The sequence below is a fragment of the Crinia signifera genome, chromosome 7 (assembly GCF_055691185.1).
Source record: "Crinia signifera chromosome 7, ASM5569118v1, whole genome shotgun sequence".
NCBI classification, from domain to species: Eukaryota; Metazoa; Chordata; class Amphibia; order Anura; family Myobatrachidae; genus Crinia; species Crinia signifera.
In genome coordinates, this window is record NC_139223.1 from 129,323,060 (window position 1) to 129,350,440 (window position 27,381).

General features: G+C 42.9%; 1 protein-coding gene across 1 annotated transcript in view; it reads left to right on the forward strand.

Moving 5' to 3' along the window:
* The first annotated feature begins 1,767 nt into the window (after positions 1 to 1,767).
* The window catches only part of SLC4A3 (solute carrier family 4 member 3), a 35,876-nt gene continuing 10,262 nt past the window's right edge, over positions 1,768 to 27,381 (forward strand). The window contains exons 1-10 of the mRNA XM_083152055.1: positions 1,768 to 2,578; positions 3,956 to 4,089; positions 7,522 to 7,702; positions 8,837 to 8,972; positions 9,147 to 9,282; positions 10,412 to 10,505; positions 12,510 to 12,694; positions 21,570 to 21,798; positions 22,032 to 22,268; positions 26,461 to 26,609. Coding sequence (XP_083008181.1) covers positions 2,377 to 2,578; positions 3,956 to 4,089; positions 7,522 to 7,702; positions 8,837 to 8,972; positions 9,147 to 9,282; positions 10,412 to 10,505; positions 12,510 to 12,694; positions 21,570 to 21,798; positions 22,032 to 22,268; positions 26,461 to 26,609 — 1,683 coding nt within the window. The 5' untranslated portion in view covers positions 1,768 to 2,376. The remainder of the gene's footprint in view (positions 2,579 to 3,955; positions 4,090 to 7,521; positions 7,703 to 8,836; positions 8,973 to 9,146; positions 9,283 to 10,411; positions 10,506 to 12,509; positions 12,695 to 21,569; positions 21,799 to 22,031; positions 22,269 to 26,460; positions 26,610 to 27,381) is intronic.

Below are 27,381 nucleotides of genomic sequence, written 5' to 3' on the forward strand. Positions count from 1 at the left end.
TTAAAAAAAATATAAAAATAACCATATGGTCAGTATTGACTTAAAATATAGTCCTCCTTTTGGATAAATTATTGTATATTGGTTTCATCCATTTAATAAGTTAGTAATTGTGAAAAAACAATGGTACTGGTTTGTGGCAAGGTATTTATTTACCTGTCTCCTCTCAGGGAGACGGTGTGGTGCTTGTGGTGTCCGGAGCTGATTTTCTGTGCAGGGAAATCATATAGGGTGTCCCACCGCCAGATGAAAAATGTCGGCTCGGGGCAAATGGCCCCGCTCCTCCCTCTCACCGGACGGCATGTAGATTTACTGCGGAAGGGAGGCGGCAGTCATGCGAAAGAGCCTAAAAGTCTGCGGCCCCAGCTGAAGAAAACAGATGAAGACGTTGAAACTCCAGGGGTGCGGCAGCCATGCAAAAGAGCACCCCCTCTGGGGGTGAAGACACTGCAGAAGGCCCAGGAGGACAGGGGCCCCCTGGGTGACGAAAGAAGATGCAGTTTAATAAAATATTTTAAAAACCAGTGTTTGGTTTTTTATTTTCATATTTCCCTTACAAGGAGGCTATAGGTACCAGCGGGCCTTTAATGCCCCACACGTGTACCTGGGATGACTAGTTAGAGTGGGTGATGTTTTGGCCACGAGGCCCCATCGAGTCTGTCTCTGGCAATGGCATTACACCCCCCCGTTAGTGGAGCCTGGTTCTGGTACCTAAAATACTGGGGACCCTTACTTGCTTTGTCCACTGTATTTTGGAAAGCATTGCTGGTTCAAGAGCCCGGTGCTGGACCCTAAATACTGGGGGCCCTCTTTCTCTTTTTCCCCTCTTATTTTGGAAACCAGGGCCGCCTCCAAAAGCCAGTGCTGGTTCTGAAAATACGGGGGACCCCTACTATTTTATTCCTGCCAAAAACTGCATCCTGCTAAACAGCTCCTGTTCGACTGCATCCTGCTAAAAGACGATGTTTAGACAAAGCCATAACTAATATTTAAATTAAATTCCACGAGTTTCCACAGTTTGCACATTTATTTTCAGAGATACATACAGTATATTATTATATACTGTATTATATTAGCATGGTATAATAGTCTTAGCATTTAAGGAAAATTACTGTGTTCTGCGATCCATCTGTAAGTTTGCATTTATGTGCAATTTCGATATGTTCTCTAAATACGTCTTTTAAAATCTTGTTTTTGCAGTTATGAATGATATTGTCTGGCTCTGTGTTCTCATCATTTATTAGAAAAGATCTGCATTATTTATACCATGCATGTGACTCTTTTCTGAATACTGTATTTGTCTCTATATTTCTATATATTTTTAGAAACATACTGACAAATTTTGTAAACAGGCTCACCCCTCTCTAAACTTGTAAATGAACGAGTTACGAGTACAGACAAATCCCCCATTCATTCATCATACGTGTGCTCTGACATTGAATGAAGTGCAGCAACCGCTTGGGGCTCAGTAGAGCGTTCAATCACTGGTAGATCAATAATTACACCAAGCAGAGATATTGATTTTCTGTAGTTCTGTCACTGTTTTGCCTATTCAGTCGCATACATATATTGTGCATTTTGCATAAGATAAATGGCTTAACTGTCTTTTTTTCCCTTGATAATTACATCAGTAGTTAGTTCAGAAATGGTAATATACTTGGTTTGAATTCCTGGTTTGTACTGACCTCAAGCGTATCCTATATCTTGCTAATGCAAGCGAGAGAGGGAACCATCTCACGTGTTAGTTTAGTTTCTAAAAACAGAACCCAGTGCTACGGACTATCACCATCTGACAATGGGTTGAGAAACGTCATGGAAATCCATGGACATAACCTGGGGACATGGATAACTCAATAGGACAGATGGGTAGGGACACACAGAGAAGATACAGATACCAGACAGAGAGGTTGGAGACAGCATCAGAACAGTTATACAGACTGTAATCAAAGCAAACCCTAAATGGTGGAAGTCATGGGAAGCAGGTAAATCTAGGGTGTATAAAGTTGGAAAACTATTAGCCTTTGTTAGTTTATATCCAAGCAATCATTCCAGTTCCACTAGGGAGAAATAGAGAGGGGATTGGGTAACTAGGGTTAGAGTAACGTGTGGGTTTGATGATCTTCTGATTGTGGGCAATATGTCTTGCACATTCATCTGGCTACAGGGTAGGTAAGAAAGGTCCACCTGGGATATGTGGGCATTCTGGGAGCAGTCAGACTTCTTCCCTTGTATCAATACATTTCTTTCAAGCACCTGACCCTTTTCCAGATTTGAAACTTTTTAATATATTGCAAAGATAGTTTCTCCAAACAGCCAGAGTAGGATACAGAACTTTACACTGGTTAAAGAAGCTCACAACACAGGCCTAGGAGAAGTAGGATGAGAACCATACAAGAAGGAGATGAGAGTGAAACAAAGGAGGAATCCACCAAAAGGGTGGGTAGAAAAGAGAGTTCTACCCGCAATATGAGAGACTCGGTGGGACATGAGGACTTCGAAGAATTTGTCTTGAATTTTGAAGATTATGATTTGTGGGAGTCGATAAAAACCCACCTCACCCATCCAGAGGGAGACAACATTTGTAAGTAATGCACTTTCCCTTAAATTGACTTGTAGGTTATGTGATACTTCTTTATGCTTATATAAATTATATAACATTTGAGAGTCTATCATTTGTGTCACATTTGCCTCAAAAACTTGAGTTTGTTATTGTTGCATACGGATAGATAATTGCTCAAGTTATGCCAAACAGACCCTTTTGGCGCACCATGACCTGTGAGACTCTGCTAGCTTCAAGTGGCCCTTTTTGCTTCTTTTTTGCTGAAAATGCATCTTAAGGCCCATACACACTGGGCGACTTTGAGCTGAAATCCTTCAGCTCAAAGCAACCCAGTGTGTATGCCCCGGCGATGAGCTGTGAGCGCTTCTGCGCGCTCATGAATCATCGCCGGGAAAGCCGTTCATCTGCTGGTATTACCAACAGATGAGCGGCTTTGAGGACGGCTTTGCATAGTACAGCTCAGCGCGTATGCACTGAGCAGCTTTCCCCCCAGCGATGATAGCGATCATCGCTGTCCATACACGCTGGGCATAGTCTCCCAGTGTGTATGGACCTTAAGTCACTGTACACCAAAGATTGTGCTCCTTAATTTGAGACTATGAATCAGTATACAAAGTGCTACAATGTAGCAGCGTGGCTTTTGTCCATGCCAAATTTCAATGTGCTTGCTATACAGACAATTTATAGGCTGAATATTGGATTGCCTCAAAAAACAGTTGCATCCCCCTATGCATCACAAAATTGCTCATAAATCAGTTGACGTAGAGTTGAACATAACTGTTGCTTTATTCCACAAAATGTCGGCTTCCATTGTGTATAATTGGTATATGGGCTTTAACAAGCAAAACATTTGAACAACACAGTACTCTACTCTTTCGGTATGCAAAAACATAAAATAATGATGCAATTGAGTAATTTAAATGAATTACTGTGCATGAGAGTATGTTAGAACATGATAACTACCAATAATGACTAGAAAAGAGCATTGTTGTGTATTTACATGTTTTATGTTAGATGTAAATATATTTTACTGGAGTAGCATGTATATATATATATATATATATATATATATATATATATATATAGCGGCAAGGAACTTGGTATATAGGTATGTATGTTTCACTTGTTATTTTGCTTTAAAACAGTTTGTATTAAACTGAAACTTTGCTGCTATTGCCTCGCCTGATCAGCTAATTATTTCCTAGTGCCGCACCCCTGCCATACAGTATATTATACTTATTGGTAGTGACGGACCCCAGGACCTATCTATCTATCTATCTATCTATCAATCTATCTAGTATTCCACTCTTTTATTAACTTTAAAGTACACAATATGAATTTTCTGTGGAGTTTTGGCTAGGTGGCTTCAGCTAACACTTGGTTGTCTGACTGCCATAGTTTTGGACTTGGAAGACCCTCCGGTACTCCGTAGGCAGCTGATAAAAAACCGTGGAAACAGAAAAGAAGCCACCATTGTCCCCCCACAAATGAACTGGACTAAAAAAAAATCTGATCGGAAAGGACCCCATGAGGTGAGTCCATTACATTTCATACATTATTCACTGTCTTCTTCACCTCTAGGAAGATCCAAACCATTTTGCTGCACTGATATGTCAAGTAAAGTAAAGAAATAACTAACCATTATGATCAATATTTTAATTCACTAGCAGGTTACAAAGAGTATATATAAAATGTCATCAGTAAGAAAAAACAATGAGGGACATGTAGAGTAGGTAATGTCACAACCAGTGGCATAAGTTCATTCCAGTTGCCCAGTTGCCGGAGGCAAGCTAAATATTGGTGCTCCCCACACACAGCACCTAATCGTCTATGTATGTATGTGTATATATATATATATATATATATATATATATATATATATATGAAGCAGAGGTCTGGCACTCCCGTGGGACAGCTTTTTAGCTGCAGCCGGTGCCCTCTCAAGGGTGATACATACGGAGACTGGAGGAGCGGCACTCGTGGCTTAGATGTTGATAAATCAATAAACACACCGTGACACGGTAGTAGTGATCAACGTTTCAAATAACTTTGTATTTTTCTTCAGGATAAAGGTCCATGACCTTTATCCTGAAGAAAAATACAAAGTTATTTGAAACGTTGATCACTACTACCGTGTCACGGTGTGTTTATTGATTTATCAACATCTAAGCCACGAGTGCCGCTCCTCCAGTCTCCGTATATATATATATATATATATATATTTAGTCTAGTGTCTAATATAGTCTATATAGATATATATATAAAGAGAGAGGAGATAGGGGTGCGCTAGATATACCACACTGTGGCTTTACATACAATGAATCAAATAAAACTTAGAATAAAAGCAAATAACATTTATTATAAGGTCAAATCCAGCATTCAGTTTTTATTTCGCAGTTTTTACATAAATGCCACATATAGTTCAGATCCGCTGCCCAACGCGTTTCGTCCCTTGGGACTTCATCAGGGGCGATGAACCAATCGAAGCAAAAATATGGAGATATTTCCTTTATGAATTAAGGTCTCAGAATATTTAATAGGGTAACCACCAGCAGTTTGGCGGAGAAGAACTATCTCAGGTAATAATTGATCTAATTGATTTATACAGAAGTTCTGTTATATCCCACCACGTTTGAGTGATCTTAGTCTCTCGGACTTGATAAATGTGGATTCACACAGAGGAATGGGTGTTCTACCCGTGGTCTCTCCTATCACAGTAGGAGGTATGCAGCTTCAATTTTTAAGGGAAGAATCTCTCCAATCAGGGAGAAGGATAGTCCTCAGCAGACCCAAATCAAATGCAAAGAAAACTGTTTTAACAGTTTCAGCAGCCTCTGAATGTGAACTGTGCCAAGCATCACTGGCTCCTAGAGATCCTGTGATGCTTGGCACAGTTCACATTCAGAGGCTGCTGAAACTGTTAAAACAGTTTTCTTTGCATTTGATTTGGGTCTGCTGAGGACTATCCTCATTGAAATTACATTTCAAAATAAAAAAAATTGGTTTACACGCAATATCTCTGGAACCAATTGACCGATATGAATTGACGGGTCCCATATTATCCTATGGGGAAAAAACATTACAGCTTTGCCAGGCGAAATATACGTTCCCGGGGGGCTAGAGACACAGGACTGGGCTCGTTGGAAAGACCTGGTCCTCAGCTACAAAATTAAATGACAAGTGGGGCACGTGCCCAGGTGCCCCGCCCACCCCTTAATCACCCACTGCAGAAATTATAACATTTCTGTGTTCAGTGATCAATAACAGAATAGCCCTTTAAATTCCACTGTTGAGGGTACACTCTACAAATACCTGTTGTTGTTGTTGTTGTTATTATTATTATTAATGATCATTTTATTTATAGCCCTCTTTCTTCAGTAGGAGTCTGACTTATTGTGCTTACAAGAAATAACATAATACAGAACAGAAACAATGAAGTACAGAAAAGCTTTTTATAAAATACAGAGAAAATGGACATAGTAAAGGGACAATGATGGAATTGCTAGAATAAACAAAAAAGTCTTCAGTATTTTTTTAGGATTCTAGAGTAGAAGCCTCTCAATTTGTACAGGGGAGTGAGTTTCATACAGTTGGAGCCACATGTCTAGAAACTTGTCCACCATATTAATTACAGAAGATTCTAGGCACTGCTAAAAGTCTTTCATCTGCAGATCATAGTAATTGATCAAGTAGTCTGAAATCAAGCAGCTGCTTTAGGTACCTTGGGCTCTGGTCACCTATTGCTTTGAAAGTCAGTAAGTCAATCATGAAGATGATTCACCATCAAAGGTAGCCAGTGTATAGAATGGGTGTTATGTGGTTGGAACTGGGCTGGTTGGTTAACAGCCTGGCAGCTGTGTTTTGTATCAGCTGTAAGTGGAGCAATTATTTTGCTTGGAGACCAATTAGAGGGCATTGCATTAGTCTAATCAAGATGATACAAATGCTTGTATGACTTTTGGCAGATATTCAGAAGGAAATTACGGGGCTGCCTCAGGTTAGAATACAGGGCTGGCGATTATCAATAGAACACGCATGTGAACAGTATGCTTTGCGCATGCATGAGGGCCCTTTGCAAACAAAACCAGCGATGGCTAGCGTTTGCTAGATAACTGACAGGTTCCAGTCATTTGTGGGTGGCACCCTGGTGTGGTTTAAGGTAGTGCCGCCGAAAAACACATATGGATCCCGGCCCTTAGGAGCGAGGGATGCTGAATGTACTGTAACTCAGGGTCACCTAACTAGTCCTGATCATCTAGATGTTGTTCCTCATTGGCTAAGTAATCCTGGACTAGTCTGACAGTGCCACAATGATGGCTTACCTTAACTATAAGTGAAGCTCAAATAGCCACTAGGTCACTTACGTGGTGAAGGCAACGAGCAGATAGAACTGAGATGTCTATACCTATAGAAGTGTGTGCTCCCTCCATGATCATTTTGGGACTATGTGAAGATATTATTTGCAGTTGACACTATTGTTTATAATTGATGCTCAGAATGATACTGGGCTGTCCATCTGGTTTATCTAGCTGCTGCTCCTCCTGCCTCCACTGGTTCTTTGGAGACCTTGATGTAAAAGGTGGTTGTTGGGTACAACGAATCTGAGCATAAAAGTCGTTATTGAGACTTATTGACTTTGAATCAAGGTTTTTCCATGTGGCTTCTTTTGCTTAAAATTGGGGTACTTGTACTTCTGTAGCTGGGGGATTGTGTTTTCTCCAGATGGTACATATCTTCTTCAACTGTGAGGTCTGAGTATTGATTATGGTTGCCCTGTCACCTACAGACAGTTGAAGAAGCAATTTGTATTTGAAGTAAAATGCATCTAGTGACATCACTGATTGATACAAATTAGAAAGTTAATATCAATAAGCCAGTTTGCTGAGTCACTCTTATCAAATGTGGGTTGTCTAGTAGGGGGCACTTTTCGATGATCTCATTCAGTTTACATTTTATATTTCCAGGTGTTTGTGGAGCTGAATGAGCTGATCACTGAGGGTGTACATGAAATGCAGTGGAAGGAGACAGCTCGATGGATAAAATTCGAGGAGGATGTGGAGCAGGACACAGCTCGGTGGGGCAAACCTCATGTAGCCTCACTGTCATTCCGAAGCCTGCTGGAACTCAGGAAGACCATTGCTCATGGTGGGCATTACAGGAAAACACAGTGCTGGCAGTTTGTGAATTACTGTTTAATCTATTGTGGAAAATATAAGTATAAAATTGTATAGCTAGCTCATACTTGTCAGGGGGGGTGGGACGAAGTGGACGTCACCAAGCCCCGACCCCATAGCAGGCAAAGGAGGCAATTTGTGGATCTAAACGAAACCTAAAGCACAATCTTTTACTAATTAGGTAACTACTAAGTATACTCTCAAATAAGTATGTAAAACATTCCATACATTTATATTAACGTTTTGCTGTGTGGTTATGTTAAGTGCAAGCAGTTGCTCTTTGTTATTAGACATTTCAGGTTGGTGAGATGTGATTTTAGTTATTGTCAAAGGGTTTCTTGTCAGTGTACTGAACACAAGCTCCCCCCCCCCCTCCCAGTTTATATTTTAACTGTAGTAGCACTTTAAAGTAGGTTTAAATATGTTTGTGAGTAAATCCTGACTTATAATAGTAAATTTAGGGAAATTACATTTACTATATTTACCAGAGTCCAGGAACTTGCTGATAGGAAGAGAAGTATCAGTATCGAATTCATGTTCAATGCATTGGATTTCTCTGGCAGTGGCCTCATCTATAGATAAGTGTTGGTACTCATAGTGGGGTTCCAAGCTGAGACACCCCAGCAATATATACATTATTATCAGGAAAGGCATTGATTACTAAAATGCATACAATATTGTTTAGTTTCATTCAAGTTGTAGAAATCTTTTTGCTGCCATTGCTGCCAAAAATTATTTTAAAGTAAGAATTGTTTGTTTAAAAACATCCTTTAAGAGGGTTGCGCCACACCACCCCATCATCTTTTTTGGTTAAGAATAGAGTCTGTAATACTTTATTTACACCAGTAGTGTAAATTGTACTGGATGGCTCCAAATTCGTTAGTAAGCAAGTACCTATTTACACGCATGCATTAAATCTAAAGAATAAGCCTCCAACGCATGAGGTTCATACCTCGCATATTTAATTTTTTATTAAGATGTCATGCTAAGTTTATTAGAACCACATGATAAGTGGGTAGTCAGCTTCCCTTAATGTTGCATGCAAATGATATGATAGGCAAAGAAGGTAGCAGAGGCCTCTTTCACATTTGATTTCTCATTATAGGAACTGTCCTTCTGGACTTGGATCAGACGACCATGCCAGGAATTGCCCAAATGATTGTAGAGACAATGGCTGCTTCTGAGCAGATCAGAGCTATTGATCGTGCCAATATTCTCCGATCACTTATGTTAAAACACAGGTAATCAGAGTGCTGGGAAGATGGATTCTGTGTGTTGGATACCTAATATAGAACATTAGATACACTTTCCAGAGCCACAAAGTCACTTCTTTTCTCCTGAGAAATAAGTTGACTAACTGGTTTTGAATAAGTCAGACTATGGTACATTGTCATCAATGCATTTCTTTTTGCTAGCCACCCCAATGATGGAAGAGATTCCCACCATCCTCGTAACAGTACCACTTCTGTTGTCGGCAACCATGTCATCACCAACAGCCCATCCAAAGAAACCACCACCCATAATGCTCATAATGACCCAGACAGCAAGCAGGTGAGATGTGGATCCTTAGGAACTAATATTACTTCTTGCAAAGGGGGTTAAAATATTTTTGACTTTTATGGCTCCCGAGAATAACCCAAAAATTATAGATTTTATATATTTGTGTGTTCTAAGTTATGCTAATAAATGTATAAGTCATTTTTTTTTTTTCAATTACATTGTGAAGTCATGAACGCCATATAAATTGACTTCTGATGTCATCACTTCAGTATTCATTAATAAAACATGTACAATAAGAAAGTAAGAGATGTATATTATTTGTTATTACCAGTTATTTACATAGCTCACACAGAATCCACAGTTCTTTACAGAGAACATTTGACCACTCACAGCAGTCCCTGCCCCAGTGGAACTTAAAATCTATGCTCCCTAATACACGTATTCACACAAGGGTTAATTCTGTTGGGAGCCAATTAACCTGCCAGTATATTTTTGGATTGTTGGATGAAACCAGAATACCCAGAGAAAGCCTAAGCAAGCATAGAGAGAATACAAACTCTGCATAGTTAGGGCTATGGTGGGCATCGAATCCATGCCCCCAGTGTTTGGGGGGAGTAATTCTAACCATTACACCTTGACATTCTGTGACAATGTAAAAAGCAACCAGTCCGAGATTTCATGGTTACAGTACACTTTGTGATATCTATATCCTATGAAGTGTATTATTCCCTACATAACTTGGCTGTTTGTTAATAATTACTCATTAAGTGCTTGTGTCGTTAATTTCAGCCAAGTTAACTTACCACTGCCAATGGATCCCCAGGGGCTATCTAGTTAGCCCCAAAAGTCAGCACTCATTGGGATTTTTTGTCGGTTACCATAGGCGATAACATACCATCTTTCGTGGCCACAATCAAAACATATATGGCTGTGACTGTGACCTTCTCAAGGATAATAATATCAAACATAAAAAAGTGTAATTGAATTGCCCAATTAAAACATCATGGAAAATGTTGTGAAAACACCTCATTTTTAAACCCTGAAAATATTTCACTGCTAATTGAATTCCCACCCTTAGAGTGTTTCATAGAACCCAGTGAAGAAAAAAACAAAACATGGGTATGGCATGGAAACCTTCACACAGGTACTTATTGTTGTCTTCACTTATGCTCTGATCCAGAAAACTCTGAATGGTCCAGATGGTCATCGTTTAAAGCACTGGAAACTCATGGAGAAGATCCCAGAGAATGCAGAAGCCACTGTTGTTCTAGTGGGTTAGTAACTATATAATTCCCTATTAGAATGTTCCTAGGTCTTACTATTGCTTTTATGGGGTGAAATATTTGGGCAGTTGCTAGACTGAAATGTAAGATTTAGAGGCTAGTGCTATGTTTGCTTTAAATTCATTAAAGCTACATTAGGATAAATTAGATTAAAAAAAAAGGCTAGGTTACGGATATCATAATATTAAAATTGGAAATTGGAATTTGAGAAATAGTCTATAGCACAGGTCTTCAACCTGTGGCCCTCCAGATGTTGTGGAACTACATTTCCCATCATGCCCTGACAGTTTTGGCATGCTCTTATAGGAAAAAATGTGGCAATGCATGTTGGAACATGTAGTTTCACAACATCTGGAGGGCCATAGGTTGAAGACCCGAAGCTCTTAATGGACTGTCCATTAACTAATACACTTTTAAGATCAAACAATTGCTCAGTAATTCATTTGATTTCAGCAAGTGTCCACAAATCCTCCTGTTGTTGATGGTCAGCTTCAAACATATTTGTAGTTCTATAACATATATATGCATTTTGATTGAATAAATATACATTATGCAGTGTCAGAAAATGTGTCAGCCCGCTCCTACACATAATATTATTATTTTTTTAATCACTGGCTGTATGCAAGTTGATTGACAGGAAGCCGGACACTTTCTTTGTCTGAGAAAATGCAGGCGTGACCAAGTGATTTCAGGGAGGGTGTGTGACATCATTGCAGCCCCACACTGGAAAAAAATTATATGGTGAATGAATTGCCAATGTATTTGCAGCTAATCGCAGGGCTGCAATATTTAAACAAGCTTTCACAGGGAAGAATTTCACTCTTCTTGATCAGAGGGCCCTTCCAGCCGAGTGATTAGGTCTGTATAACCCCCCTTAGTCCCAACCTTGTGGGTCTATGTACTAAGCCTTGGAGAAAGTAAAAGTGAATGGAGATAAAGTATAAGCTAATCAGCTTCTATAGGCTATAGGAAAATGGCATTTAGGAGCTGGTTGGTTGGTACTTTATTTCTATCCACTTTATCTCTCTCTCCAAGGGGGAGATTCAATCGCCGTCGAGCATCTCCCGTGGGGGAGATGCTCGACGGGCCCTATTCAATGCTGTCTTCCCCGACAGCATTGAACAGGGTTTCCTGTCAGAACGAGCCCGACATCTCTAGCTGTCGGGCTCGTTCTGCCGAGAACAGCCGGGAAGTGACGAGCTGCCGGCTGCAGCTCGTCACTTCCCTGCCGCAACTCGCGGCCACGCCCCCTTCTCGCCGCTCGGCGGCCGGGACATTGAATCCCGACTGCCGAGCTCCAGGCGAGCTCACTGAGAACGGGACAGGGGCACGGCTGTCGCGCTAGCTCGACAGCCGTGCCCCTGACATTGAATACCCCCCCAAGTCTTAGTACATAGACCACTAAATCAGTTAATTTACATCAGTAGCAACAGTGACAACTGCAATTTATTACTCGAATAGAAAACCTGGGTTATTGCCGGGTTGCTGCCTGGTTAACCCTGGTGAAGGTGCAGTGTGAAAGCACCAAACTAAATAACCTGGGTCGACCAACTCGGCAATTCAACCCAGGTTAAAAGGGCGGGTAAACCTTGGTCGCCTTGTGTAGAATGGGCGAACCGGGTTTAGTGTGAAAGTGCTGGACCAGGATCGGACAGGTCGGACCAATAATCGAGAGCCAGTGTACAACCTGGCAAAGCAATGTGAAAGCGGTATATGAAAGTAAATTAGCCAAAATGAGAAGTTTGAACAAATCACTAAATACATTTAAAAAAATGTGAGATTATTTTGTGTAGAGAACAAGATGAAGTTGAGTCGAGATTTAACTATGTTGTCCTAGGAAATTATACTCACAAAAAGTTCTGTAATAGTTATTTCCTGTAGACGTAATAACTAATATAAACAGACAGAGATAGGCATGTTACTAGACAGTGAATGTAGCTCCATATAAGTGGATAATGATGCCATACAATATAACAACGTCTGTGTACTCCGCAGGTTGCGTGGAGTTTCTGGCTAATCCAGCTATGGCATTTGTGCGGCTTAGCGAGGCGGTGCTGCTGGAGTCTGTGCTAGAAGTACCAGTTCCAGTGCGTTTCCTGTTTGTTTTACTTGGTCCCATGCAGTCTAACATGGATTACCATGAGATTGGGCGTTCCATTTCTACCCTTATGTCTGACACAGTAAGTACACCTGGCTCACATGCATTGTGTCTATTGTCTTGTCATTTTCTATATGCAGCAATTATACAGTGTATCCGGAAAGTATTCACAGCGGTTCACTTTTTTACACATTTTGTTATGTTCCAGCCTTATTCCAATATAGAATAAATGTATTTTATCCCTAAAAATTCTACGCACAATACCCCATAATGACAATAGGAAAAAAAGTTTTTGGGAGATTTTTGCAAATTTATTAAAGATAAAAAACTAAGAAATCACTTGTATATAAGTATTCACAGCCTTTGCTCAATACTTTCTTGATGCACTTTTGCCAGCAATTACAGCTTCAAGTCTTTTTGAATATGACGCCATGAGCTTGGCACACCTATCTTTATGCAGTTTAGCCCATTACTCTTTGCAGCACCTCTCAAACTCCATTAGGTTGGATGGGATGCATAAGTGTACAGTCATATTTAGACCGCTCCAGAGATGTTCAATCGTATTCAAGTCAGTGTTCTGGCCACTCAAGAACATTCACAGAGTTGTCCTGAAGCCACTCTTTTGATATTTTGGCTGTGTGCTTAGGTTTGTTGTCCTGTTGAAAGAACCGTCACCCCAGTCTGTGGTCAGGAGGGCTCTGGAGCAGCGGCAATTATCTTTCCCTCTATCCTGACTAGTCTCCCAGTTCCTGAATGTACCTTAAATTATATCCTGTATCCATTCCTTTAAATCTCCATTTGTAAATGACTCTTTATGGGGGTTATTCAGTAAGGAACTCAAAAGCAAAATGTTTCTCTAATGGGCAAAACCATGTGCACTGCAGATGAGGCAAATGTAAGCCCCAAAATAGACGACCCAGACAATGCGGTTAACTATATCAGCCGCGGGCTACCAATATTGATTGTACACACTGACATATCGACCAACAATTTTGTTCAGTGCAACTTATCGGGCGCTTGGGATCTTTGAAGACAACAAGATCCCACCCGAGCAATGTATCATAGAAGATAGATCTTTAGACTGAAAAGGACTGGAAATTACCAGGTAAGTGGGAACTGTCAATCAAGCAGTACCAAAAAATCACATCACACTGGTGAGCTCCGTTGATGGCGTTTCGGTCAGGATTCATGCTTTTTTGGGACTGCTTGATTGACAATTCCCACTTACACAGTAATTTCCAGTCCTTTTTCAGTCTAAAGAGCTGCATAGGCACCGGCCATTGAGTGCTTATATGTGGGAATTGTCCATTTTTAAAGTGTCTAATTTTATTATCTTTATGTGTGTTTTTACTTGTCATTAAATTAAGTTGTTTGAAAAAAACATACTTCACCCTTATATGCATTTTTTACTATCTTCTATGATACATTGCTTGGGAGGAATCCTGTTGTCTTCAAAGATCCCAAGTGCCCGATAAGTTGCATTCCAATTTTGTTTTTATGGTGTTGGTGGAGGTTTCTTGAGGGACCTATATGAATTACTGACTGTTGGGCTGCTGGATGCGCAATAGATTGATCTACTTAACTCCTTTGTATCACACTTTTGTTCAGTGACTTCAACGGGATCAGCTAGCCTCTCAGGTCGTTTGGCTATATAGCCCTCACCCAAATCTAAATCTCTCTGCACATGTTACATCTGCCTCACCTGCAGTGCAACATGGTTTTGTCCACTTGGGAATGATTTTGCTTTTGAGATCCATGCTGAATAATCCCCTCTATACATTTATATGACAGCTATCAATTTAATAATATTTGCCAATATATATCATTACAGTAAAGGGAACGGTTATATTGTATATTTTTTTGAACCAACATTTCAGACAAAACTATGGGCAAGTGTCCATCCTGATGTTTCGCAGTTAGAACTACCTAATGAATGTTGGAAAATAATCTATGTTAAACATTTCTGCTGACAAAAAGAAGATTGTTTTGGGAAAATGTGACACAAAGGCTCTAATTCAGATCTGATTGCAGTAAAAATTTGTTATCAAAATGGGCAAAACCATGTGAACTGCAGGTGGGGCAGGTGTAACATGTATAGGGAAAGTTAGATTTGTGTGAGTTATTTTATTTCTGTGCAGGGTAAATACTGACTGCATTATTTTTACACTGTAATTTTGATTTCAGTTTCACCCCACCCCACCCAAATTGAACTCTCTATACATGTTACAACCGCCCCACCTGCAGTGCATGTGGTTTTTCCCATTTTGAGAACAAATTTGTACTGCAATCAGATCTGAATAAGGGCCAAAATGTATTGCTAATTCCGCATTCCAGTGAAATAATGAATGTTTGTTACACAATTGTCAGTTTCAGACAGTTGTGGACGGACGTTCCAGATATATTAACTTGACTTACATGTGTAGTGAAATTGATCCATAACCTTGTCTCCCATTTCTGTAGGTTTGGCTCATGTCTGCCAACATTTAGTGGACATGAGAGCTGACTTTTAGCAGGATATTATGAAAACATTGTGGTTGTGTTGGGTTGCGCAGTGTAACGTATTAATTATCTTTATATACAGTACATTTGTGATGTCCCCCTTAAGGTGCTGATACAGATGGTGTTATTGGTCATTGGATGGAGTTAATGCAATCAAACCACAAAATGAATAACCTGTTCTAGGCTGCTTATTCCATTTCACTTACAGTATGGCAATTAAAAAGGCTTATCGAGGGGATAAAACAGACATAGGGCAGTATTCAATGAAAAAAGTTCTCTGTGCATGGCGAGAGATTTTTTCTCTCGCCATGCACTCTCCGTGTTCCGGAGCCTCCTGCTCCCACTATTCAATGTATTTAAGAGTCGCCGCCACTCGCGGCGAGTCTTAACCCCTGCAGCGGACGAGCGTCCACGGCAGGGAGCTGACAGGGAGCCATGGGACGGTGGCATCCAGGGAGATTAAAGTCTCCCTGGATGCCCCAGAACATATGTGGAGTGGAGGGGGCTCCCCGGGACCCAGGCAGCACAGGCTGCCCCCCCCTATAGCCAGCGGCGGACCCAGTATTCACTGCACCCGATCGTGCATATTAACGATCGGGTGCAGTGAATATATGAATATCTAATGAGCGGCTCGAGCGCTCCGGCCCCCTGCTGGCTGCACTGTGTAAAAAAAAATATATATTTTTTTTTTATTAAAAATATATTCATGTGCTATAAGCACATGAATAAAAATAACATGCCCCTTCACAGAAAAATATCTGATTTTTTGACACCAAAATTAAAAAAAAAAACCTTTTAGTTTAAAAGTTCACATTCCAGCTCTCCATCAAAAGATGGAGAATGAGAGATGGCGAAAATCACTTAGAAAGACGGCGAATATTTCACATTGAATAGGGTGGTTCACGAAAAAAGCAAAAATTCTCCATAAAACACGGAGAATTTTTCTCATTGAATACTGCCCTTAGTAACATTTAAATTAAGGTTGAAAAAAGGCATCAAGTTCAACCTATTTGACTTGAGTAAGTCATATCTATAGGATTGCCTTAGTGGCCAAAAATGTATCCAGTTTATATTTAAATTCATTAACAGTGGTTGTTGTAATCACCCCCGTCAGCAATGAGTTACAGAATTCTACTGCTCTAATGATGAAGAATCCTCTTCTTAATTCAGAACCAAATTTCTTTTCCTTGAGCCTCAGTACATGCCCACGTGTCCTAAATATAGGCCTGTTAGTGAACAAATCATCTCCCAGTTCCATATGATTCCCACTCCTGTATTTTTAACATGCTAATCATATTACCTCTCAACCTTTTTGCCCACCATTCCAGTTTAATTTAAGTTTAAAGTCACTTTGTAGAGGGATGCGGTCATTGGGTATACAGCATGTTGGTCGACAAGCATTGGGTCGACACCGTTATGTCAACACGGGGATCGGTTGACATGGGTGTAGGTTGACAGGTCATTAGGTCGACAGAAGCGTTTTTTGAGCCGACCTGTGCCGACAGGTGGTATTTCATGCCCTACCATCCACTAGGGCAGTGGTTCCCAAACTTTTTTGAATCATGGCACCCTAGAGCTTAAAAATATTTTCAAGGCACCCCTAGGCCAATTGCTTCTTATCGAGAGATTCTGAAAAAAATATTAAATTAAGTACATTGTGTTTATATGTCACAGTTATCTGCTGAGGGAGAGGATTTGCTTCTGTTTGTCCACATACATTATGATTGGCAGCCACAAGCACTGGTTTTGCCTGGTACATTGGCCATAAATAATATGAATTGATCCTGGTCCACCAACCCAAGGCACCCCCTGCAAGTGTCCTGAGGCCCCCCAGGGTGCCTAGGCACACAGTTTGGGAACCACTGCACTAGGGTGTGGTAGGAGAATAAAATAGTGTGTCGAGCGCAGCGAGGCACCGTGCCCGAAGCATAGCGAGCAAAGCGAGTGTTTCCGAAACTGAGTGTTTCCAGTGCAGTGGAAACTGAGTCCATGTCGGCTGTGTCCACATTCGGGTAAAATTTAAAAAAAAAACCCATGTTAACCTAACACTGTAGACCTAACACTTGTGTCAGCCTATTGACCTGTCGACCTAGACCCATGTCGACCTTGTCCCATGTTGACCTAGAACCATGTCGAAGTAGAACCATGTCGACCATTCCCCATGTCGACCTAACGGTGTCGACCTAATGCTTGTCAACCAATGTGCTGTAGACCAAACGATCCCAACCCCTATGTAGTGTATCCACATCAGCTCCTGAGTTAATTTCTTTGCAATTTTACTCACTATGTCACTTCCTATATCATTAATGAATATATTAAACAAGGTGGGTCCCAATATTGAAGCTTGTGGGACTCCACTTTGGACCTTACCCCAGCTGGAATGTATGCCATTTACCACCACTCTCTGACCCCGATTGTGCAACCAGTTTTTAATCCAATTACAAATTTTATCTTCTAACCCTAAATTACCTAAATTTATGTGTCAAAAACTTTAGCGAAATCAAGTATTACTTCAACAGATTTCCTTAAGTCCAGCCCCTACTGACTTCCTCATACTCCTGTTCTAAGAAATTTTGGTTACTATCTCTTATTATTCCTTCTAATTTCCCTGCAATGGATGTAAGGCTGACCGGTCTATAATTTTTAGGGTTGGTTTTGTTACCTTGCTTCCATATTGGCACTACATTAGCTATGCACCAGTCCCTTGGTACCGTCCCCGAGTTTATTGATTCTTCGAATATGACAGCACTCAACTATTTTAGGATTCTAGGATGTATTTCGTCCAGGCCAGGAGATTTGTTACTATTTAGGTTCACAGTAGTGGTAAGAAAATCCTCCAGGACCTGAAGCAGATTTCATGGATTTTATTATCTGTACGGTTTTTCTTCTGTTATATGGGCATTATGAAACTGTAGTAACAGATGATTTTGGAAAATTACAGTCATCCAAATGATCACCAATTTTACCTTAAAAACTAATAAAGAGGAAGCCTTTTATGGCAAATTGTTAAGACCACTGTAACACAATTCTTCCAGGGTTCTGAAGTTGAGCAACCTTGGGTTTGATTCTTAATGGCATTGCGTGCTTGACCCTAACACAATCCACTTGTTAGTAAAGAGTCAACTTCATGGTTCAGACACTTCAAGTATAAGGGGGCTATTCAATCTGTGGGTCACGGCTGGCGAGCTGGCTCGATAGCCGTGACCCAGTCCCGTTCTCGGTCAGCTCCACAGAGAACAAGCAGGCGGGATTCAATGTCCCGCCTGCCGTGGGGCGAGAAGAGGTCGTGGCCGCGAGAAGTGGCCGGGAATAGTCAAGCTGTGGCCTTGAGCTCGGCAATTCCCGGCCTTTCTCGGCAGAACAATCCCGACAGCTGGTGAAGTTCGGCTCGTTCTGACGAGCTACCCTGTTCAATGCTGTCGGGGAAGACAGCATTGAATAGGGCCCGGCGGCCATCTCCCCCGATGGGAGATGCTCGCCGGTGATTGAATATCCCCCTTAAACTGCTTTTTAATAATTATATGCGGCTCAGACTATATGGAACTAACTCTATGGAACCCACTTCCCCACATAGTTCGAGAGACCCTCACTCTAAAATCCTTCAAAAACAGACTCAAGACTTTCCTGTTCTGTGTTCTGTGACGCGCTTTGAGTCCTATTGGAGAAAGAGCGCTATATAAATAAAATCTAAAATTATTACTAAAATCATTATTATTATTATTATTATTTTTATTATTATTACATTGTATTACAATGACAGCAAGTATTCATGTCACTCTGTTTTTGGTTGTGTAACTGACTGACTTACTGACTGACCATAATCAAAAGTTATATCGCTGCTGTTCTAAGAAGCAAATGAAAAATTATAATACAGTGAAATAGTATTTAAAACACTATACTATCTTTACAATAGAATCCAGAAGTATAGTAATCCGTATGAGCAATTGTGAATAGATCTCTTGCCTGCTACAAAATTACTAGTCAGAACCCTTGAAATAAAGCTGTATATACTGTATGTCCAACAAAGAAATAACTTAAATGATCATGTTAAATGATCATGTTAGCTAAGAATGATAATAGAATATCATTAAGGTGCTGACATGATTGGGAAAGGTGAATAGAATTGCATCAGGAGGTCTTATGGGAGAACTGTAAATTTCAGAGCCTATAAAAGGGAAATGTGACAGTATGTGATTATTGCTCCTCGCTGGGTTTATTTTTTTTTCAATTAATAGTTTTAATTATAGTTATTTTACAAGCACCGGAAATATATCCGCTTGTAAGGAAATGAGAAGCATCCAGCAATTATTGGGTGATTATTAGGCTGCGCTGACAGATATAGTTCTGCAGGATTGAAGACTTAAAACGTTTGCAGTTTAATGAAGATATAGGATGGAATGATTCTGCTCTTAGAACTGTAATGTTGCACTTATACCAAACTGGTCAGCTTTGCCTATGCCACATACTGTAATCATGCCCATGTAACCCAATGGCAAACAGACAATTCTGATTTATTCTGTATAGTAAGTATGTACAGTAGTTACCCAAGACTGATATTTTTGTTAATTAATAGGTAATCAGCTAACATTACTACATGCACAGTAACTACATCACACTAGACCAGGGCTGGGCAATTGCGGCCCTCCAGATGTTGATGAACTACACATCCCAGCATGCCTTGCATCAGTTTCAGCATGGCCACATAGCAAAACTAATGCAAAGCATCCTGGGATGTGTAGTTCATCAACATCTGGAGGGCCGTAACATATACTCTAATTATCCATATTATATTACAATAGATAATATGGGCCAGTATATTTTATATAGTTCATCATGTATAGTGATATATAGCTGTATATAACACGTCGCTGCATTACTGAAATAAACTGGTTCCTTTGCCAATTACAATACCTTATACCTGTTATTTTAGTGGGTTGGTATTATTTTCTGGGCAACCAGCTAAAATGTAGCCAGCTAGGGGTGCCGGACGAGGTCCCAATAGTCGGTATTCCGACAGGCATTCACCCGACATCGGGATCCTGACTGTCGAAACACCGACAGCCGGGTTCCCGACAGCCAGCTGCTATTTTCCCTCGTGGGGGTCCACAACCCCCATAGAGGGAGAATAGAATAGGTGGCTCATGTAGCAGTAGCGTGGTGTGCGCAGAGAGCCCGCAAGGGGCTCACCATGCTGTCTCGGTCCGGCCAGTCGGGATCCCGACGTCGGGATAATGATTGTCGGGATCCCGACGTCGGGATAATGATTGTCGGGGTCCCGACTGTCGGACCCTGATACCACACCCGCCAGCTAGGTCACATGCAGCTCTAAATCAGAAGTTATTGGTGGCCATACTATTGTGGATGCTTTGGGATGCGGTCATCAGGTCAACACTTGCGGTGGCCACAGTGTGTTGTCACACAGAGTGTGCATTTCTATTTATTATAATTGTGTACATTCAGTATGTCTGCTTATGCAGTGATATGAGTTATCAGTCACTCAGGAGTCACCCACTGTCTGGAACATATGTTGTTGGGGCACTGATGTTATACATTCCAAAGTCAGTCTATTGAACATAGGCCCTTATTCAGGTTCACTTGCAAAGGCAAATTCCTGTCGGCATGCCCCATGAAACGCTGAATGTCTACCCCGGAACACCCCCTGGCTGCCAATCAATGGGTGAATGCCCCGACGAGCAAAAATCTTGCTGAAGGCATTCGCTGTGGGGGTTTGCACTTATGCACATGCCCCCACCATCGGAGACCTTATTGAGCAGGTCTGAATCGGCCTCAGTGGCCAATCCCATAACTTGGGCCAAGACCTAAGTGAGAGGATATGTGGACATTTCAGCCAGTTAGGAGAACTAGCCATTTAGTACATGGGCCGAGCACTTGAGTATATTTGGCCTTGTGTGCTTGAAGGGTGTGGTATATGGTTCCGACAGTTGGGATCCCATCAGGTCGGACTCAGACAGCATGGCGAGTGCAACAAAGCCCCTTGCGGGCACGGTGGCTCGCTACGCTCGCCACCTATTCTCCCTCTATGGACCCCCACGAGGGAGAATAGCTGGTGCCCGTCGGGAACCTGGCTGTGGGTGTTTTAACAGGTGGGATCCCGACGTCGGGTAAATGACTGTCAGGATCCTGACTGTCGGGCCCCCTGTCTGGCACCCGTGCTTGAAAGCTGATTGAATGGTGACTTTATTATACAAAGGCCAATAGTGGTCATCTTCAACCTAGTTCAAATTGAAAATGTGCTGGGCAATGATCTGTATAATTTGCATTAAAATATTTTTGTAAGGCAACATGTAATGCAATATGTAAATAATGAATCTGATAAAGTTTCCACAAATGTTAGTATATAATACCTAATGTTATTTCCCCATTGTCAGATAACTTCCATATAACAAGTATTAATTCAGTTATGCAATATTGATAACTTCTTATACCCATCCATGAAGGTATTTCATGAAGCTGCATACATGGCAGCTGAACGCCAGGACCTCCTGAATGCCATCAATGAGTTTCTTGATAGCAGTATGGTCCTTCCCCCATGCGAGATGCAGGGGAAGGACCTTCTCCGTTCTATTGCCACCTTCCAGAAGGACCTCCTCCGGAAAAGAAAGGAACGGGAACAGCGACGTTCAGCCAGGGAGAATGTAGCTCCCAAACTTAAGGGACAACAGACAGGTAAGAATACCAAGCTTTATATGTGCTTTTCTTAAGTTGCATTTGCATGTTTTTATCTGTTCTTGAATTATATCTGGTTCTTACAGGACTCAGTGAGGTTTCTATTTTTTTTATGCATTTGGATCCTTATATGAGGATGTCAGTACTTATACTTTATATATTAGCATGAGAATATTAAATATGTCGATCTGCATATTGTAGAATTCCATCCACATCATACTTTCTATTCTCAGAGGCCAATCTAATAAAACCTGATAATGAGGATGATGAAGATGATGATGAAGAGAGCGAGTTGGATCCATTGAAACGCTCAGGTTTTCTGTTTGGAGGTCTAGTACGGGATATACGCCGACGATATGTAAGATACTGGAGTGATATCAAAGATGGTCTCAACAGCCAGTGTCTTGCAGCAGCTCTGTTCATCTACTTTGCAGCTCTGTCTCCAGCCATCACCTTTGGTGGTCTCTTAGGTAACAGTGTATTTTCTATTCTATTGGTGGACTCTTGATTGGGGATTTCAACCTGCTTGGCGTCCCACAAAAGCGAAGAAGGCCAAAGAGCACTAACAATTATGTATTCAGTATGCTTCTTGCAATATATGGCCCCATTTAGACCAGTCTGTTGAGCTACGAATTTGCAGCCCGAACGATTATTAAACAACCGTGCATGCGCATGGTCCGCAATGTGCATGCTCGAGCCATCTGTACAAAGACAGCCAGCCATGGCTAGACCTCGCTGGCGGCTCGCAGCATGATTGACACCATGGGCGAAATGTAATAGGGTGCGATTTTTAGAGTAAAAAAAAATCGCACCTTTAAAAATCGCATTTTTTGCCGCGAATTCGCATATGTAATAAGATGCGAACTTGCGGCAAAAAAATGCGATTTGCCGCGATTTCGGGCGATTTTTAGTCATGAAAATGTGCGCATTTTCATAAATGCGATTTTGTGCTAAAAAAAAAAGTTAAAAAAAAAACGGCGTGGGGTCCCCCCTCCTAAGCATAACCAGCCCCGGGCTCAATGAGCCGGTCCTGGTTCCAAAAATACGGGGGACAAAAAATCTGGGGGTCCCCCGTATTTTGAAACCAGCACCGGGCTCCAACAGCCCGCGGTGTCATGCCACAGCCGGGGGACACTTTTTACACAAGGTCCCCCGGCCGTACCATGAGCACCGTGGCTGGTCAGTCTTGGACGGGGTACCTGGAGGAGTGGGGACCCCCCCAATAAAGGGGTCCCCCCCCCAGGCTTCACCCGTCCAGGGCTGAAGCCCGGGGCTGTCATCGGCGTCCGTGGCCAGTGGACGCCGGCCTGATAGGGTTAAATCGATCATACGTTACATTGCTTTATACCGGAGAACTACAAGTGCCAGCAGACCTCCCCCGCATGCTGGGACTTGGAGAACCACAAGTCCCAGCATGCGGGGCATTAATGGGCCCGCTGGGACTTGTAGTCCACCTGTAAAAAGAATGTTTATAAAAAACACACACACAGAGAAGTAAAAGTTTATTACACACACATCCACACACCTCACTTTTACACCAGCGTTACTTACCATTCCTGGATCCAGCGCTGGTCTGGCTGCTTCACAGCCGGCTCCCCCCGCACTGACAGGCAGCGGGGAGAACCGGCTTTCTCCGTTGCCTCTAACAGCTTCTGTAGCGCTGTCCCAGTGCTACAGAGGCTGAGAGCGCGATTGGCCGATATGTCTCCATGGAGACGCATAGCTCAGTCCTGATTGGCTGAGCTATGCGTCTCCATGGAGACGCATAGCTCAGCCAATCGCGCTCTCAGCCTCTGTAGCGCTGGAACAGCGCTACAGAAGCTGTTAGAGGCAACGGAGAAAGCCGGTTCTCCCCGCTGCCTGTCAGTGCGGGGGGAGCCGGCTGTGAAGCAGCCAGACCAGCGCTGGATCCAGGAATGGTAAGTAACGCTGGTGTAAAAGTGAGGTGTGTGGATGTGTGTGTAATAAACTTTTACTTCTCTGTGTGTGTGTTTTTTAAACATTCTTTTTACGGGTGGACTACAAGTCCCAGCGGGCCCATTAATGCCCCGCATGCTGGGACTTGTGGTTCTCCAAGTCCCAGCATGCGGGGGAGGTCTGCTGGCACTTGTAGTTCTCCGGTATAAAGCAATGTAACGTATGATCGATTTAACCCTATCAGGCCGGCGTCCACTGGCCACGGACGCCGGTGACAGCCCCGGGCTTCAGCCCTGGACGGGTGAAGCCTGGGGGGGGGGACCCCTTTATTGGGGGGGTCCCCACTCCTCCAGGTACCCCGTCCAAGGCTGACCAGCCACGGTGCTCATGGTACGGCCGGCAGGGCCGTCTTTCCCATTGGGCTTAATGGGCAGTTGCCCAGGGGCCCAAGGAAAGTAGGGGCCCACCACAATGGAGAAGATGGTATTGTCCTAGGGAAAGGCGGCAGGCGGTGTGTAGCGGGGATCCTGGCAGCGGCGGGTGGAGGGGACCCAGGCAGCGGGCGAAGTGTGCAGGGGACCCGGGCAGCGGGTGGCGTGTGCAGGGGACACGGGCAGCGGGAGGCATGTGCAGGGGACCCAGGCAGCGGGCGAAGTGTACAGGGGACCCGGGCAGCGGGCGGCGTGTGCAGGGGACCCGGGCAGCGGGCAGCGTTTGCAGGGGACCCGGGCAGCAGCGTGTGGCAGGGTCCGTCCAGGAAGCGGAGACCTTGATGTAGTGCTGTCTGCCGCCGGGCAGGAAGCGCTGCTGTGCTGATTTTGAAAAGACTGGCCATATGCTGATTGGCCGGACGCTCAGCCAATCAACGCCCAGCCATTCTTTCCAAAATCTGCAGCGTTTCCCGCACGGCGGCAAAAAGCACTACATCAAGGTCTGAGTTGCCGCTTCCTGGACGGACCTTTCCACCCACCTCTGCCCGGATCCCAGCCACCTGCTGCTGCTGCACATAGGTGAGGGGAGGGGGGTTGTGAAAGGAGGGGGGTTGTGAGGGGAGGGGGGCCCTCAAATTATTTTGCCCAGGGGCCCATTATATTCTTAAGACGGCCCTGACGGCCGGGGGACCTTGTGTAAAAAGTGTCCCCCGGCTGTGGCATGACACCGCGGGCTGTTGGAGCCCGGTGCTGGTTTCAAAATACGGGGGACCCCCAGATTTTTTGTCCCCCGTATTTTTGGAACCAGGACCGGCTCATTGAGCCCGGGGCTGGTTATGCTTAGGAGGGGGGACCCCACGCTGTTTTTTTTTTATAAAAACACTTTTACACATTTTTATTAACAGGACCATGCACACATCTCAATGATCTGTGCATGGTTCTGTCAAATTCGCCTGTCAGAACCTGGTCTATTTTTTTTGCGATTTTTGGTAACATTTACCAAAAATCGCACCCTATTACATTTGCGAGTTGTATACTTTATAATGGGAAAACATCTGGATGCGATTTGAAATGTGACTAAAAATCGCCACTTTCAAAAGTGCGATTTCGCGGTAAAAAGTGTGATTTTTACCGCGATTTTCAACCTATTAAATGTGCGATTTTCGGAAAAAGTGCGATTTTGGCCGTTTTTGACCAAAAATCGCACATGTCTAAAAAATCCCACCCTATTACATTTCGCCCCATGTGGCCGTTTGAGGACGGTTATACAGCATTTTCTGGGAGTGCCCCAGAAAACGCAGACGTTGCCTGGCCATTGGGAGGGCCACAGACGTCATCAGCAGCCTCCTTCTCCCCACGGCCATTGCAACACTGAGTAAGTCCTGGCTTACTCAGCACTGCAGACACAGGGGAAAACCATCCGATGGTGAGTGATTCCGTATGGTTTTCCCTCACGGCTGCGAACACATTCATAGCCATACACATGGAGGAGATTTCACTGGAGCGGGGCAGCGTGGGGCGGCGTTTACCTGCTAGCTAGGCTCTGAAAATTCGCAGCCCAGTGAGCAGGTCTGAATTGGGCCCGCAGTTCTGGCTCTGTACATAAATACAATGAACTTACACCAGAACCAGATCATTTGCTCTCTTGTATAGGTGGACGAACAATCTTACCTTTTTATTTTACGAATTTCAGAACAACAATACTTCTGGGATAATCCTCCCCCATCCCAGGCTATTGACTGGTGTCAATCATTAAACTGCCTTTGTGGTGAACTGGTTTTTACTGCTTTTGGCTGCTTACACATCACACTAGACGAGACAGATAATCAGAGCAGAACATTTCATTAACTAGCTGAAGTTGTAAACCTCGTGTTTCGTTATTGTACTGCATAAAATTAACCCTTTCAGTGCCAACATCTCTGTGAGATGCACAAAAATATCATCTAAAAATACCAGCGTCACTCACTTTTGTTATATAAATTCAAATAAAAAATGTTGTGTAAAAAAAAAAAAGCTTTTGTTTCCTATGTAAGTAAACATTACAGGTCATTATGATGACCTGGACCATTTTCACTCCAATTTTGACAAATTCACACCGAGAATACACAAGGTAAATAGCTTTAATATGCATAGTGCTGCACTTAGGGGGTATTCAATGTCTGCCAGTATTCAAAGCGTCCATTTCTGACCACATTGAAGGCATGCCGATTGTTGAAAATGGCCCTTGGACTGTCGGATCTGCATCCTTTTCAACAAAATACACATCCTTAAATAAAGCTACAAGGTGAGAAATAACTTTTGTTTATGTTTTCAGGAGAGAAGACACAAGGGTTCATGGGAGTGTCTGAGCTGATAGTGTCCACCTCTGTGCTGGGAGTCATTTTTTCCCTTCTTGCTGCTCAGCCATTGCTTATCATCGGATTTTCTGGTCCTCTTCTTGTCTTTGAAGAAGCATTTTTTAAGGTGTGAAAGAATAAAATTCAAAACTCCTATGTAACAATATCTATAGATCACCCTTCTTGCTTCTTTCCCATGTCTTCTTCCTCCCATTCTCCTTCCTCCTCCCCTCTAAATAAATGTTTGTCAAGCATGTACAGTACTTCTATCGACATTATGAGGGGAGTAGTGTATAGCTAGGGACTGGAAAGGGATTAGCGCATAGCTATAGACTGTAGGGGAGTAGTGCATAGGTAGGAACAGGGAAGAAGAGAGTTGCGGTAAAAAATGGGCAGAACAGGGGGATGTGCACTGGTAGGGACTGGAGCCGGGAGTAGTGCATAGGTAGGAACTGGTAGTGGAGGGGGAGTTCTGCATAAGTAGGGACTGAACGGGGGAGTGGAACATAGGTAGGAACTGGAGGGGGGAGTAGTGCATAGGTAGGGACTCAGGGCCGGTGCTAGGGTGTCCGGCGCCCTCCTGCAAACCATACATTTTGCACCCTTTCACATTGCCATTGCAACAAGTTGCAGCCCGATTGTGGGAGTGTATGCAACATGCGATCCTATGGAGGATCTCGGGTGCATGTACATGTATGCATACACCATCTCAGTGCTGTGTCCGCAAAATGTTGCATATGTTATGGGCTAGATCGCATCGCATGGCATGCAAGAGGGGAGGAGATAGAGGTGGCGGAGTGTTGAGGACTGGCACTGGCACAGCGCACTGAGAAGTGGGAAGGAAGGGGAGGCGACGCTGCTGAATGTTCATCATTTGATTGACAGCTGACAGGCGCAGA